Genomic DNA, 15,702 nt, shown 5'->3' on the forward strand with positions numbered 1-15,702 from the left:
GAAAACATATATACGACACATAGCAGGTGTTGATCAATTCCAGTGCATGCATGAGCTGCTTTGCGCTGTGGCTCAGGCACTCGGCGGTTTGCTTAGTGAGTAGGTGGCCATAGCCCACCTTAGGTATCTGGAGAATAATGCTCATTCCTGTCTCCAGCTTTGTAAAATTGCCTGATAGTCGGAAGGCATTAAAATGTGAAGATGTGATTGTATCTTATGAAGCTGCTTGGAATGGGTTTTCCCTCTTAACATATAATTTCTGATCATCCATATCCCTTAAGAACACCGGATTTCTGGGGGCCAGGGAGGTAAGATTCTATCTGACAAAGCCTTTCTGGTGTCAACCACTTGCCATCTGTTGGTCAATGCTGGCCCTGCTGGGACTATAAAATGAGCTTCCTTGTCTGACGTTCCTGTTACCCTCTCTTTCCCCATCAGCCTTGTAGCAGTACCTGGGAACCTGCATCCTGTGGAAAGATGGAGGAGCAGATGACAGCTTCCAGTCAAGCTCGTAAATACGTGAATGCATTCTCAGCCCGGACGCTGGTCATGTGAGACATTTCCAGAAAAGCATTATGGTTTTCAGAACACTTCAAGTTAACTTGGGATATATCATTCCTCAACATGAAACTTTTCATGAATGGGAGAAGAACCTATTTTTGTTGTGGTACAACAGTTGAGAGCAGCACCAGGTGCATTTAGTTGAATGAAATCTTATTGGATTTCACCCAACTAAAAGGATTTTTAAAAATAAATAACAGTCTTACCTAAATTATTAGGTAATGAATTGTAGCCAGTTGTTAATATCTTAATGCAGATTTTTTTAAAAACATAAAATGATTTATCTGTATTTTAAAGGATCCAACAGATCAGTATTTTTTCCTGTGATGGGTTTTTTGAAATTTTACACATAGAAGGTACTCCAGTATTTCACTTTTCTCGATCACTAAACATATGCATATATTTTTAAAAATCAGTAAAAGCATTACTATAAGTATAGACTTAATACCATGAGACAATTAATCCAGATTGTAAATGCTCATTTATGGTTAATGACATTGAAGGTACATTTATTGTACCAAACCATTTTATGAGTTTTCTGTTAGCTTGCTTTAAAAATTATTACTGTAAGAAATAGTTTTATAAAAAATTATATTTTTATTCAGTAATTTAATTTTGTAAATGCCAAATGAAAAACGTTTTTTGCTGCTATGGTCTTAGCCTGTAGACATGCTGCTAGTATCAGAGGGGCAGTAGAGCTTGGACGGAAAGAAAAGAAACTTGGTGTTAGGTAATTGACTATGCACTAGTATTTCAGACTTTTTAATTTTATATATATATACATTTTTTTTCCTTTTGTAATACATTTGAAAACTTGTTTGGGAGACTCTGCATTTTTTATTGTGGTTTTTTTTGTTATTGTTGGTTTATAAAAGCATGCATTGCACTTCTTTTTGGGAGATCTGTGTTGTTGATGTTCTATGTTTTGTTTTGAGTGTAGCCCGACTGTTTTATAATTTGGGAGTTCTGCATTTGATCTGCATCCCCTGTGGTTTCTAAGTGTATGGTCTCAGAACTGTTGCATGGATCCTGTGTTTGCAACTGGGGAGACAGAAAACTGTGGTTGATAGCCAGTCACTGCCTTAAGAACATTTGATGCAAGATGGCCAGCACTGAACTTTTGAGATATGACGGTGTACTTACTGCCTTGTAGCAAAATAAAGATGTGCCCTTATTTTACCTACTTTTGTTTTCTCTCTTACTTGTCACTATGGACAACAGTTACACTTTAAAGGAAATAGAGCAGTCTCAAAGCACTTTCCTCTAGTAATTGCACACCATATGCCCTTTGTGTGAAGAAAGCAGGAATCGTTACAATGGAGAAGAAAGAACAAGCAAACCAAGTTAAATAGTTCACAATCACATGGACGACAGGGAGGAATGTCTTCCAGAATGCATCAGTCAGGGTCCAGCGGCATGTGAGTGGGGATGCTGTAAGGGGGATTCATTCACAAATGTACTGATACCACAGATGTGGGCAGGGGCTAGGAGAGCCACAGGATGCAGGCCTGAAGGCGCCTGGAAGGCCGCCTGGAGGGGGACAGTCAGGAAAGCAGGAGCCCTTGAGAGGAGCACTAGCCTTTGATGAGACCACTGCCATCGAAGGAGACCTCACAGGGAGGGAGCCAAGGGTAAACCCTAACTTTGTTTCCCCATTTCTCCTATCTTTGCCCAGGGGTCCTCATTGGCAGAACCAACCAGAAGCTGGAGGACAAGGGAGCTCCCGGATGGGAGCCAGCCTGTGAGCCTTCATGGGTATACGGAGTCGTTCATTCAAAATAACCCCATTTCACAGATGGATCTCTGCTGGCTCCATCTTCAGCTTAGTGTTCTCTTCCCTATACTGTAATACCCTTTTAACATAAATTCATTTAAATTTCCTTTACTCACTCTGTTCCAACTCTGAATTCTCATAGGCATGATACACTTGGTGTTCGTAGAGCCAAGGATTTGTTACGCCTAATTACTAGTTTTTAAGTCGATTTGGTGGACTTTTACTGTCCTGCTGATAGATGACATGACACGTCTTCCCAGTGTTAGGAAGCTCTTTATATTCGTGCCCTCTCTTGAGTATTTTTCCAAGTGCTAACTCTGCCACTTACTAGCAGTTCGAACTTAGACGAGTCACTCACATCTCTGAGCCTTTTTTCCTTATCTGGGCAATGAGTTCTTTCCCACAGTGAAACTTTTATTAAGTAATGCACTACACAAATGTTTGTTATTATGTACACTTTCCATAGTCCAGTGATGCTTGCTGTGTAGTGTGTGGAACGCCCATCTTGCTGATAATGTGTGCTGCCAGTTACACAGTTAGATTGAGAGATCACTTAATTATTAATGACAAGAGTAACTCAACATCTTACAGAACTGAAAGAGATATTTATATTTCAAACACGCTTGCAACCCAATAACTAGAGACTAAAAACCTAACTTCATGAAAAGGAGTGTAAATGTAGCTGTTATGGTCAACTACTCACACTCACAGAACACCCAGTTCACAAGCATCTCCAAAACATTGATTGTTCTCATCAATTTTGAAAATCATCCTACTCTCCACAGCAGGAATTCAGGTAGTGTAAGTGAAAACAGTATTATATACTACTTCAATGAAAGGCTGCACTTGTGAGTTGCTATGTGTGAAGTTGCTTCTGCCCATGTCCATCCAGGGAACAGGAGAGACACTGAGAAGACTGATGTGTCCCCGGCCTCTAGATGGGACTGAAAATTCAAGATAAGAGAGATGCCCCGGGATAAATTTCCTTCTTTCTTTAGAAATTATACAATATTAGAACTGAAAGAGACATTAGATATCATCGGGGCTTCCAATAAGGGGCTCACTGCCTTGCTTTATTGAAAGAAAATCAGTTTTGAAGCGGGACCAATATTTTCTTTTTCTTTCTAAATAGAGATGGCGTCTTGCCATCTTGCCCAGGCTGCTCTCAAATTCTTGGGTTCAACCAATCCTCCCACCTCAGCCTCCCAAAGTGCTGGGATTACAGGTGTGAGCCACCGCACCCGGCCACCAGTCTTGATTTGAATTCAGACCCTACCCTTTACCAGCCGTGTGACTTTGTATGTTTTACTTAATCTCTCAAAGCTTCGTTTTACTTATATTTTAATTACACTGGAGATAAAATTGCATCTCAAGTCAAGGTTGTTAGCTATTGTGAAGATTCTGCAAGTAAATACGTTTTCGCATCTCTCTAAAATGTTGCAGTGCCTGTTGATTAGATAAGTCACCATGATGACTTATGATCAATTAGAGAAAAATGTCTGTTACCCAGCGATGGGGAAGTGAATACCTCCGAGACCCATGTCCCCAGTTATGTGTTAAAACTATTCTATGTTAAAAACTTACTTTAAAACTCAATTATATCTTCTCAAAATATTCCTAATCATTCTAACATATTGTAGTTAATATGTTTCTCCTTCTTGTACAAATATGTATGTGGGAAGTAGGGGGCATATTTTTCCTTAAGCTTACTGCTTTCTAATCCAAAAAAAATGTGATGTGCAGATCTATTACACTCCACTTAAAATACTTACAACTTTGGGGCTTATTTTTCTCCTTTTAACCATTACTATTATAAAAATCAATTCTTCCTTAGTCACCATTTTTAGAGGGTAGAGTTAAGGAAAGGAAGTCAGCTAAAATACAAACCTCTTTGTAAAAATAAAGTTTAGTGACTTGGGAGGCTGAAGTGGAAGGATCCCTTGAGCCCAGGAGTTTGAGACCAGCCTGGACAACATAGAGAGACCCCATCTCTGAAAACAAATAAATTTCAAAAGGAAAGTTTACTTATATACAATTATACGTAGGAACTTTGCTTCCTATAGCAAAAGGAAGCTAAATTGTAACTCTTATGGAACTTGTTAGTGTTCTAGTAATAAACAGTTAATAATTTTTTAAAATTAATATTCAGTGAAAATAATTTTGGCCGGGTGCAGTGACTCATGCCTGTAATCCCAGCACTTTGGGAAGCCAAGGCAGGTGGCTCACCTGAGGTCAGGCGTTCGAGACCAGCCTGGCTGGCCAACATGGCAAAATCCCATCTCCACTAAAAATACAAAAATTAGTGGGGCGTGATGATGCATGCCTGTAACTCCCAGCTACTCGGGAGGCTGAGGCATGAGAATCGCTTGAACCTGTGAGGTGGAGGTTGCAGTGAGCCAAGATTACGCCACTGCACTCCAGCGTGGGCAACAGAGGAATGCTCCATCTGAAGAAGAAGAAAAAGAAGAAGAAGGAGAAGGAGGAGGAAGAGGAGGAGGAGGAGGAGAAATGAAAAGAAAATAATCTTGATGCTCATGTGGAAATTAAAGAGGTTGTTTGATATTTGTCTTTAGACTATATTTCTTTAATTCAACTAGTACATGTCGAGGCTCTATTTTGTGCCAGGTGCCGTGTCAGAAGTTGGGGTTAGAGCTCAGAACAACATAGATCAAAGTCCCTGCCCTCTGTGAGCTTATGTTCAGATGGGAGATACAGACGAGTAAAGGTTACTACAATATAATCGGAATAGGGATAACAGAGACCACAGGAGAGCACCAGATCTAGACGTGGAGGAACAAGACAGGTTTCCTACAGAACTGACACCTAGGCAGGACTGACAGATAAAGTCAGGCAAGAGTTGGAAGGGACAGTAGAGTAAGATGTGACATCTTAAACTTGCTGAATAAAAACACCCAAATATAACAACTTATCTTTAAATTCATGATGATATATTGTATGTGAACATTCAGGCAATTCTACTACCTGAGTATATCTAGTTAGTATATTTTTTTTCCCATGCTCCAAACAACAGTTTCACACCCCTTTCTCTCAAACTCTCCATCCCATTTCTACCCAGTCCCAGCAGACAACTTTGACTGATACACAAATGAGAAAAGAGAAGCCGTCAACAGCCACACCTGCATGCCTACTCTGTCTCTTGTTAGCATGGGTGAGCATGTCCAGCCGCAATCATGAAACAGCCCATCCATTTGGCCTCTGCAAGCCATTCCTCTGTATCCTCAGGGGCTTCATCTTGTGAATACTCGTTCTCTCTCCTCGACATCTTCATTGTCTTCCTCTCTCCCAATGATGCCATCACATTAACATGGTCTACAGCTCCCAGCAGGAAAGACAATATTCCCTTATCAGTATAGTTTTGGTTTTTTTTTTTTTTTTGAGACAGGGTCATGCTCTGTCATGCCAGGCTCATCAGTATCGGCACAATCAGGGCTCACTGCAGCCTCAGCCTCTTGGGCTCATATGATTCTCCTACCTCAGCTTCCCAAGTAGCTGGGACAATGGCATGCGCCCCCAAGCCCCACTAATTTTTGTATTTTCTGTAGAGATAAGGTTTCACCATGTTGCCTAGGCTGGTCTCAAACTCCTGGACTCAAGTGGACAATATCCCCTTATATGCCCCATCATATCACCCCCATTGATCTGCTCCTCAGCAAAACTGCTTTTCTGTATGGCAGGTCCCCACGTCCCCAGGTTGCCTCCCTGCTGCCCACTCCACATGAACTTTCATTGCCCCCACTCTGCCTTGCCTGCCTCTTCAGTGTCACCAGTGAGCTGCATTTTGCCAAATCCTGTAGTCACTTCTTCAGCCTCATTTTACTTCACTTATTGGCAGCAGTCAACAGAGTTGACACCCCCTCTTTCTCGAACCATTTTTCTCTCTTGGCTTCAGGCATGACTCCCCTGGTTTTCCTGCTTCTCACTGGTTCCCTCTGTTTGCTGCTCCTCCTCACTTTGGGCCTCAAGTGGTCCTTTCTTCCTTCTCTCTCCATCATTCTTCCTAAAGGATTTTATCAGTGCTGTGGTTTTAAATACTATCTCTTCACCCTTGAGCCCACTCTGAAATTCAAGACTCCTGCAGCCTATTCCATGTTAACATCTTCCCCAAATAAGCATCTTAGATTAAGTATGAACAAAACAAAACTCATAATAGCTTAAATGCTTTTTTCTCATTAGCAGTAATTGGCCCTTATATCTTAATTTCTTCATTCCTCAAGCCAAATATTTGTCATCCTTGGTTTCTCTCTTTACCTTAATATCCTCCTTACACTCAAGTGGTCAGAAAGACCTGAATATTCTACCTGCAAAATTGTATCTTAAGTGTATCTGCTTTCTCTATTACCTGTAATGATATCATTAGTAATGACACAATATTTATGAAGTGCTCACAATATGCTAGGGAAGAAGAAAGAGGGAGCGAGAAAAGAAGAAAGGTGGTGGCTGAGAGGTGAGTTTTAAGAAACTGAAAGAGAAACCTGGAGGAAAAAAAAAAAGATATGAGGCCAGAGAGAAAAGCTCTGTAAATAGAGCTTGAACTTTGTCCATAGAGATATGGGGAGTTATTGAATGGTTTCGGCAGGGATATAAAATTACTCATGTATATCTGATTCATATAAATGATTTTGTTCAAATCCCTTTTTCATACACAGTATAAAATTAAACCTTAGGTTAGCAGGGCCAAATGCTGGCAGAGCCTGAATCTTATACTCAGTTAATTGGATTGTACATAGTGCATTTCCTACTGCTTCTTAATTTCCAAAGAATGTGCTTTAATCCCAGAAAAATCTTATTGAAAACATATCTTTTGATCCAAAGTTCATAAGGGCTGTTTTCACCTTTTATAGTCCATAATTATAGAACTAATTAGTTCAGGAAGAACTGATTACTTAACACACTTTTCTCTTTTAAGAGCAGATATTATCAACCAATAATTTATCTAAAACTTTCCTCATCATTTTCAAAAGCCAAATCTTCTATTGAATTTTTCATATGGAATAATACTTGATTATATTTTGATATTTTGGTCATTAAGAAATTCTGCCAATATTTGTTCTTGAAGGTGTTCTTAGCTTAATTTTATACTTTCTTTTACTTTTTAATCTAGAATGCATTTGTAGAGTCAATGATTCTCAGAAACACATTGGAAATTTGTTTAAAATGGAGATTCTTGACCTCACCCTCGGGGAGTCTGATTTATGAGTCAGGTGTAGACCTAGTAGTGTTTAACAAGCTTGCAGCTGATTCTAATGCAGGTGGTCTGAGAGGACCACACTACAACAGCCTGCCTTACTCCCCCCAACCCTGTGTTTTCTATCTAAACACTCCCCAAGAGCTTTCAATTCCTGTGGGGCCCGTCATTTTTAATTAAAATGCCCATTTGTCTATAGAGTATTAGAAAAATATTTAGACCCTAACTATAAGTAGATTTTCTTAAATCCAGAGAATTATTATGTTCCAGATGTTGGTATTAATAAAGGCTAACCTTGGCCTCTGATCCATCTTTTGTTTGATTTTTATAATATATGGGGAAACATAATTTTGTATATATCTAAACCTCTTTAGAAATATGGTTCAGTTGCATATGATCTGTCATAAGGGAATTTATATCTCAAGAAGTTAAGCACATAAAACAAGACCAAAAAAAAACACACACAAACAAAAAAACACTTTTCATTCAGAAATCCTTGGTTCTAAACCAGTCTCTAATCAAGTTGCCAAAAACCCTTACTTCAAGTCACTTTACTCCTCTGTGCTTTGGGATTTCTATTTAAATGGGGCAAGTATTTAATCCTGTATATAGTTACAAAGCCCAGGGAGAACCTCAGATCAAAGACAAAATTGAAAGAAAGCTTTAGTAGCCCAGAGACATTGGAATACCAAGGATATAATTGTGAGGTTTTCCTGCTGGAAAACATCCTCTGAAATGAACTTTTAAGTTAACAAATCACCCTTCACCTGTGCTTGGGGGCAGATGATAGAGAGACTCAGGATTTGTTTTCATTTGGTCACTTTTCTAAAGAATACATATCCATCCACCTATTCTTTAATGGTCCTAAATAGCTAATGATGGACAGACAACTCCCTTCCCTTCCTCAGTCAGTTTCCGAGTCAAGGCGCTCAGTGCCCAGTGTATGACCTGAAGCCCTCTGGAAAGTGGTCGTTGGTTAGGGTACTCGCCAGTTTGGCCTTACTTTGAACATCCCAGATTTATTTCCTTCCCCATTTCAAATATTCCAAAATGAAAGACATTAGGAACATGTATTCTGGTTAAATACCGTGACTGAAAATAGGAATGAATGCCACTCCATCAGGAAATTTCACTAAATGACAATGAATCAGCAAATAAGGGGCATAAATATACAAGTTAAAGAAAACAACAGGTAAGAGATTATTTGTCAAGAGCCTATAACTCATTTATTTATTCAACAAATATTTATTGAGCACCTCCTCTGCAAGCAAGACAGAATTCAAAACAATTAAATATGTATTACATATACAGCTTATATGTTTACACATAAACAATATATAACATATATATAAAGTTACTGGCAGAGTAATATTTTCTTGGATACTCCCAGATGTACTAAGAAACAGGCTTGTTTCAAATTTGCTTTTTTAATAACCATATGTCTTTAACATATTCTTTTTCATCTTTTACCATTTCTGACATCAGACTGTTACCTAGGTTCTTTTGTTGGCTACACACCATGACTGCTTCTCTTTGGGAGTTGAGAACATCTAGTAGGTTAAATTGCCAATATTTGACTGATTTGACCTACAATATGTGGTCAACTCCATGTGCCTCAACCTAATACTTTGGCTTCCTTCAGTGTGTTCGGTTTCAATTTCCCATTCCCTTTGTCTTCCAGCTACCTGTTATTCTTAATCTTAGCTGTGTATTAGAATCACCTGAAGAACTTAAAAAAAAAAAATTAATGCCCAGGCCACACCCAGGACCAATTGAAGCAGAATCTCAAGGGGAGAAACCCAGCCCCTGGTAATTTTGGAAAGCATCCCAGGTGATTCTGAAGTGCAACAGGGCTTAAGAACTATGGAACTAAGAGCTTTTGGCAATACCCATGTGCTGGGTGCTCTAGACTCCTTCCAACTGGAGGAGAGAATGTGGACAATTGTAATAAATAATTGGGGCAATCCTGCATAGTGGTTCTCAAACGTCAGCATGCATCCAATCAGCTGGTGGGCTTGTGAAAACACAGATTTTTGGTGCCAACGCCTCAGTTTCTGATTCTGTTGGTCTGGGATGAGGCCTGAGCATTTGTAATTCTAACAAATTCCCAGGTGACGTTGATACCATTGGTCCAAGACCCACAGTTTGAGAACCACCGTACCATTACCATCTTCCATGGGCCCAGTGTCTAGCTTATAGTAAGTCCTTTGTATGTGTTTGTTGAACAGATAATGAAATTCTGGCAGATTCTATGCTGGTACTTCGTCTGTGTTAGATGCTGGGATATAGCAGTGAACAAGACAAACAGTATCTGTCCTCATGGAGCATACACTCAAGAGAGAAATACATGACCTCAAGAGTGGGTATGAATCCTACAAAAGGGAAGCATGGAATACTGTAGTGGCCCATAGAAATCACTGAGCCCAGGGCTTCCTAGCCTTCTGAAAATCCCTCTTTTAAATAGCATTTTGCCAAGGTCTGTCATCACTAGGTCAGCTGGAAAACAGGGAGAGAATGCTCACTTGGAAAGATTGATGAGTTGTGTGGGGGCAGGAAGAGAGAGAGACAGAGAGACAGAGAGCTTGTGCACTGCTTGATAGATAAAAAGAAGAGTAAAAAGTGAGCTTCATCAGGAGTCAGATTTAGGTTCCTACTTTGTTCTTATTGCCACTGGCTATAAACATAGGCCTATTTAATCAACTATGAAATTAGATTGCCTCTAATATATCTAAAGTCCTCATAATTCCCAGGAGGAAGGCTGTGGAGGTGTGAGTGAAGATTATATAGCTCTTTCCTTTATCCCCCTCACACACATACCATGTCCAGAGTACTAGCCCACCTTAGAATTAGAGGTCTCCACTTCCAGTTATTTGAGCTACTTAAGATTGCAAAGACCCGAGACACATTCAGACTCAGGTGGTCTCAGCTAACGGGGCCTTTCTGTAAGGACACAAAGAGAAGTGTAGGAGAAACAAAAAGGGTTTCGGCAGCAACAATACTCAGGCATTGAGCTAGTAGGTTGGTTAGCTGGGATGCTGCGGTGATTCTGATGGCACAATTTCCCTTTTAGTCTTCATTTCCATGGCTCAGTTGCTGTTGCCTCTGCCCACACAGGTCTACATGCCCACTAAGAGCACCCTCTGTCTCTCAAAATGGTTACAGCCTCATATTATCTTCATAACCAATAGGGTGACAGGACTGTTTTTCATCTGGGCTTAATTTTTGAATTTTTTTTTTTTTTCTTGAGACAGTCTCACTCTGTCACCCAGTCTGGAGTGCAGTGGCGTGATCTTGGCTCACTGCAACCTCTGCCTCTCGGGTTCAAGTGATTCTCCTGCCTCAACCTCCCGAGTAGCTGGGACTACAGGCACATGCCAACACACCCAGCTAATTTTTTATTTTTAGTAGAGATGGGGTTTCACCATGCTGGCCAGGCTGGTCTTGAACTCCTGACCTCAGGTGATCCGCCCACCTCGCCCTCCCAAAGTGCTGGGATTACAGGCATGAGCCACCGCACCCAGCCAAATTTTTTCTTTTTTCTTTTTTTTACAAACTAGTACCAGAGGCCCTCTTTTTTTTTTTTCAAGCTAAAGTCCCAGTAATCGTGTCCACAGGGAAATCCATGAATAAAGTACTACATCAATAACAGATTTTGGTGGAGCAGAATTTTTCCTGACTGACTACTGCAAGACAATTGACTAAGTTTCTCCACAATTCCCTCCTTCCATCCTCTTCCCATTCCTCTAGTTGTTTTCCTCTGAATGTTCTCTTGGTAAGTATTAACATTTTTTAAACATCTTCTTATCTCCAAGCAGGGTGGTGGTGGTTTTAGCAGTGGGAGGAGGAGTTGCAGGACTACACTCACTGGAGAAGCTCCCAGCAACCATAATCAGGCAGCCAGAGAGCTCACCCCACCCCATCTACAAAAACAACCAGTATATATTGAAATTTGTGGAGCTCCCTAAGTCACAAGTCTCAAATCTATTTATAATACTGATTATGGGGTCCCTTTGGTTCAATTCTTATTTAAGAGAGTAATCTGGGACATGAAGTAGCACGTGCTTGGGACATAAAATCAATTATAAGGCTATGTGGGCCCTATTCTAGTTGAAAACAGTCATGGAGTATTTCCAGGGCCCCACTTCCAGATCTCCGCCAGAACTCCAGCTCTGTAGCACATGCTGACTGCTCCTCCTCCTCACTTCTATAATAGCTGAATCATTCTTCTGGAGTTGCCTTACCTCTTCTCTCCATCACTATATGTCGTTTTTAGTTTTCTCTACTCAGAGGATTTCACCCTCTATCCCAGATATCTAATCCCTTTGGCAGAGCCGTGGGATAATCTACACTTCTGCAGCCCGCTAGTCCATGATTTCCTTTCCTTATCTTTTATCTTTGTTTGTATCACTATAGAGAGGGAAGTCCCAGGTGTTTAAAAAGAAAGAAAGAAAGAAAGAAAATAAAGACAGACCCAAAATATGACTCAGAATTAGAGCTTCAATGAAGGAACACTCTCTGGGCCAGCAGGGAGGAGGGAAGAGTTGCATTCTTGCCGACCCCTCCTATGAGCAGGCAGGCAATGCCACCATTCAGACTATGTAAGTCATTTTGAAACTGATTGCAGTTGGCACTTTTATTGGTGTCCTTCCTTTGAAGTTGACTTACAGATCATTGGTGGTTTTGTCTTCAGAACCTGGTGCCAAGGTGAAGTGACAAACCTTTGCTCACAAAGCAATATTCTTAACAGTCTTTTGTCCTGGGCTACCTACCTATCCAATTAAGGGTGAATACAGATAGGTTGATGGATAGGGATGGCTAGATGGATGGATGCTATGCTACAGCAAGTAGTGGAAGATGTCAATTGCAGATCTAGGCCTAAGTGTATGGGTGTTTTCTTTAAAAATCTTTTGACTGGGAGTGGTGGCTCATGCTTGTAATCCCAGCACTTTGAGAGGCCGAGGCGGGCAGATCACTTGAGGTCAGGAGTTCAAGACCAGCCTGGCCAACAATGGCAAAACCCCATCTCTGCTGAAAATATAAAACTTAGCTGGGTGTGGTGGTGTGCACCTGTAGCCCCAGCTACTCCGGAGGCTGAGGCAGGAGAATCACTTGAACCTGGGGGGTGGAGGTTGCAATTGAGCCAGGATCTCACCACTGCACTCCAGCCTGGGTGACAGAGCAAGACTCTGTCAAAAAAAAGAAAAATCTTTTGACTTTTCTGGACTTCTAAAATATTCATAATAAAATGTTGACAGGAAGGGTGAATGCCATGCAGTGGTAAGGTTAGTGGTACGTTATAAACATTTGAAAGCTGAGCATACAAGTAAGACTGGAGAGATGTTATGGGATTTTTTGTGGGTTTTTGTGTGTGTGTGTGAGTGTGTGTGTGCGTGTGTGTTTGTGTTTTTTTTTTTTTTTTTTTTTTTTGGAGACATGGGCTGGCTCTGTTGACCAGGCTGGAGCATAGTGGCACTATCATGGCTCACTGCAACCTCTGCCTCCCAAGCTCAAGCTGTCCTCCTACCTCAGCTTCCTGAATAGCTGGGACTGCCGGCACGCGCCACCATACTGGGCTAATTTTTGTATTTTTTGGAGAGACAGGGTTTCGCCATGTTGGCCAGGCTGATCTCGAACTCCTGGTCTTAAGTGATCCATCTGCCTCCGCCTCCCAAAGTGCTGTGATTACAGGTGTGAGCAACTGGACTCGATCTTTTTAAAAAATTAAATGGCTTGTAGTTATAAGTTAATGATTTCTTTACTCTGTATTTTCCAAATTATACTCCATATTTCCAAATTAAAGACAGATGTTAGACAGGTGTGATGGCTCATGCCTGTAATCCCAGCACTTTGGGAGGCCAAGGCAGGCGGATCACCTGAGGTCAGGAGTTCGAGACTAGCCTGGACAACATGGTGAAACCGCATCTCTACTGAAAATGCAAAATTAGTCGGGTGTGGTGGTGCGTGCCTATAATCCCAGCTACTCAGGAGGCTGAGGCAGGAGAATCACTTGAACCAGTGTGGTGGAGGTTGCAGTGAGCTGAGATCGCACCACCACACTCCAGCCTAGGCAACAAGAGTGAAACTCCGTCTCAAAAAAAAAAAAAAAAAAAAAAAAAAAAAGATGTTGTGCAAGAAGAGAAATGGTTAACATTTTGAAGGCCTTAAAGGAACTACACTATCCGATGCCAAACCACTGATCATTTGTTAACATGTGGGAAAAGGATGAGTTTTGGTGTCAGATGGTAATAAGAACATGCCCTACCTCTTCCATTAGGAGAAGTGACTTCATCTCTCTGAGCCTCAGTTTTGTTCACGTATCATATGTGTTTTGTGGGGGAGGGCTTGGGGGATAATACCTACATCTTAAATTTATAAGGTTTAAATGTTCTGTAAAAGATAAAGTATGCTGCAAATATTACTTAAGAAAAGAAATCAAGTAAAATAATTTTTTTTTTGGTTTTTTTTTTTTTTGAGACGGAGTCTAGCTCTGTCGCCCGGGCTGGAGTGCAGTGGCACGATCTTGGCTCACTGCAAGCTCCGCCTCCTGGGAAATAATTTTTAACATAAAAAGACTTTTTTGTTATCCAAATGTTTCAGACACGACCCCCAAAATTTGACCAATTTTGGTGTGAATAGCACCACTAGAGCATTTTGAAAGGTCAGAGGTCCTGAAGACCCTCAATTAAATTCTCCTTTAAGTCTGAAGCCCCTAAAATGTATCACACATTTAATGGGTTTTTTCCACTCTCAGAAAAAAGATGGGAATAAAATATTGTGGCTTTTAGCTAGAGTTCTTCAGTAAATTACACAAAATCTGAGTGTGCTTTTCACAGAAAGATACTTTCCCTGTTATTGAAACATATGGAGTCTGTCATGCTTGTGAAGTTTCTGTGAGAAACCTTTGCTCCAGACTACTGTTTAATGTTGCTTCTAAGAACAAGGTGGGACTTAACCATTTGACCTGCCTCCAAAGAGAAATGGAACTATGATCATATTAGCAAAGCAACCCAAAACTTAGTGTCTTAAAATAACAGCCATGAATTCCTTCTGGTGAATCTCCAGTTCTGCTGACCTCAGATACCTTCCCTCAAACAATTGCTATCTGCTCTGCCTCTGGATTGGGCTGGATGAGGAGCCTGGGCTGTTCGCAAGGCGGCTCAGCAGAGTTTGAAAGGGGCAGGTGGAAGCGTGCATTGTCTCTAGAGATGAGGGCTCAGCACAGACAGTCACTTCTTTTGCAGTCTCTTGGTCTAAGCAGGCCACAGGATCAGCTGAGAGTCAAGCGGGGCGGACACAGACTCCACCACTGCAGAGGGAGCTGAATAATTGCAGCCATTTTTGCAAATAATCCATCAAAGCAAGCACCACAGCAATCCTCTGCACCCTGAAAGGTGCCACCAGGAGGGTCAGCACATCTTCCCCTTTAAAGCATATGTGCAGTTGTTGAAACAGAATCCAGTTTCAAGATTGCTCATCAAAAGACGAGAAACCTGAAACAAGGAAATCTTGTGAGCAGATGGAAGGCCAGTAAGATAACATCTGAACATTCTATAATGTTACTTTGGATAGAGAATGAAATAGAAATAGATAATCTGTTCGCTAGTCTCTGAGTCTCTTGATGTCATGAAATTGATAACATCATCATGTCATGGTTTATTTTTTAAATATTCAAAATTAGGTCTAACTCAGAAAATAGAGTTACCCCTGCATTGGACATCAAAGTGCCTTTTATATTATACAGTACATTCGTGTGCATATTCTAGAGAAATCTTGAGAAACAGCTTTTCCCTAGCTGAGATGTGTAAGTCCTGAGTGCCTAGTCTGCAGGCTTCTCCTCATGAGCAGGACGCCCATGGAATCTTCTGGACTCCTGAGCTAGAAATAATCATTCTCCCCTCTCACCTCAAAGAGCAATTTATGAGTATTTTCATCTCTCTTTACCCTTTATACACATACTTCATCTTCCTCACAAGATTTTTTATTTATTTATTTATTTTTTTTTGAGACAGGGTCTCACTCTGTCATCCGGGCTAGAGTGCAGTGATGTGATCAGGGCTCACTGCAGCCTGAAACTCCTGGCATCAAGTGATCCTCCTACCTCAGCCTCCCAAAGTGCTGGGATTATAGGAATGAGCCACCATGTCTAGCCTCTCACAGGATT

The 15,702-nt window shown here is 40.9% G+C and overlaps 1 protein-coding gene across 4 annotated transcripts in view; it reads left to right on the top strand.

Annotated features, from left to right (window-relative positions):
- The window catches only part of LOC105465658 (MYB proto-oncogene, transcription factor), a 37,626-nt gene extending 35,886 nt beyond the window's left edge, over positions 1-1,740 (top strand). For all 4 annotated transcript variants that reach the window (XM_011714214.3, XM_071096486.1, XM_011714213.2 and 1 more), the window contains one exon: positions 439-1,740. In XM_011714214.3, coding sequence (XP_011712516.1) covers positions 439-555 — 117 coding nt within the window. In that variant the 3' untranslated portion in view covers positions 556-1,740. The remainder of the gene's footprint in view (positions 1-438) is intronic.
- The last annotated feature ends 13,962 nt before the right edge of the window (positions 1,741-15,702 follow it).

The sequence above is a fragment of the Macaca nemestrina genome, chromosome 5, assembly GCF_043159975.1.
Source record: "Macaca nemestrina isolate mMacNem1 chromosome 5, mMacNem.hap1, whole genome shotgun sequence".
In the NCBI taxonomy this organism is placed as follows: Eukaryota; Metazoa; Chordata; class Mammalia; order Primates; family Cercopithecidae; genus Macaca; species Macaca nemestrina.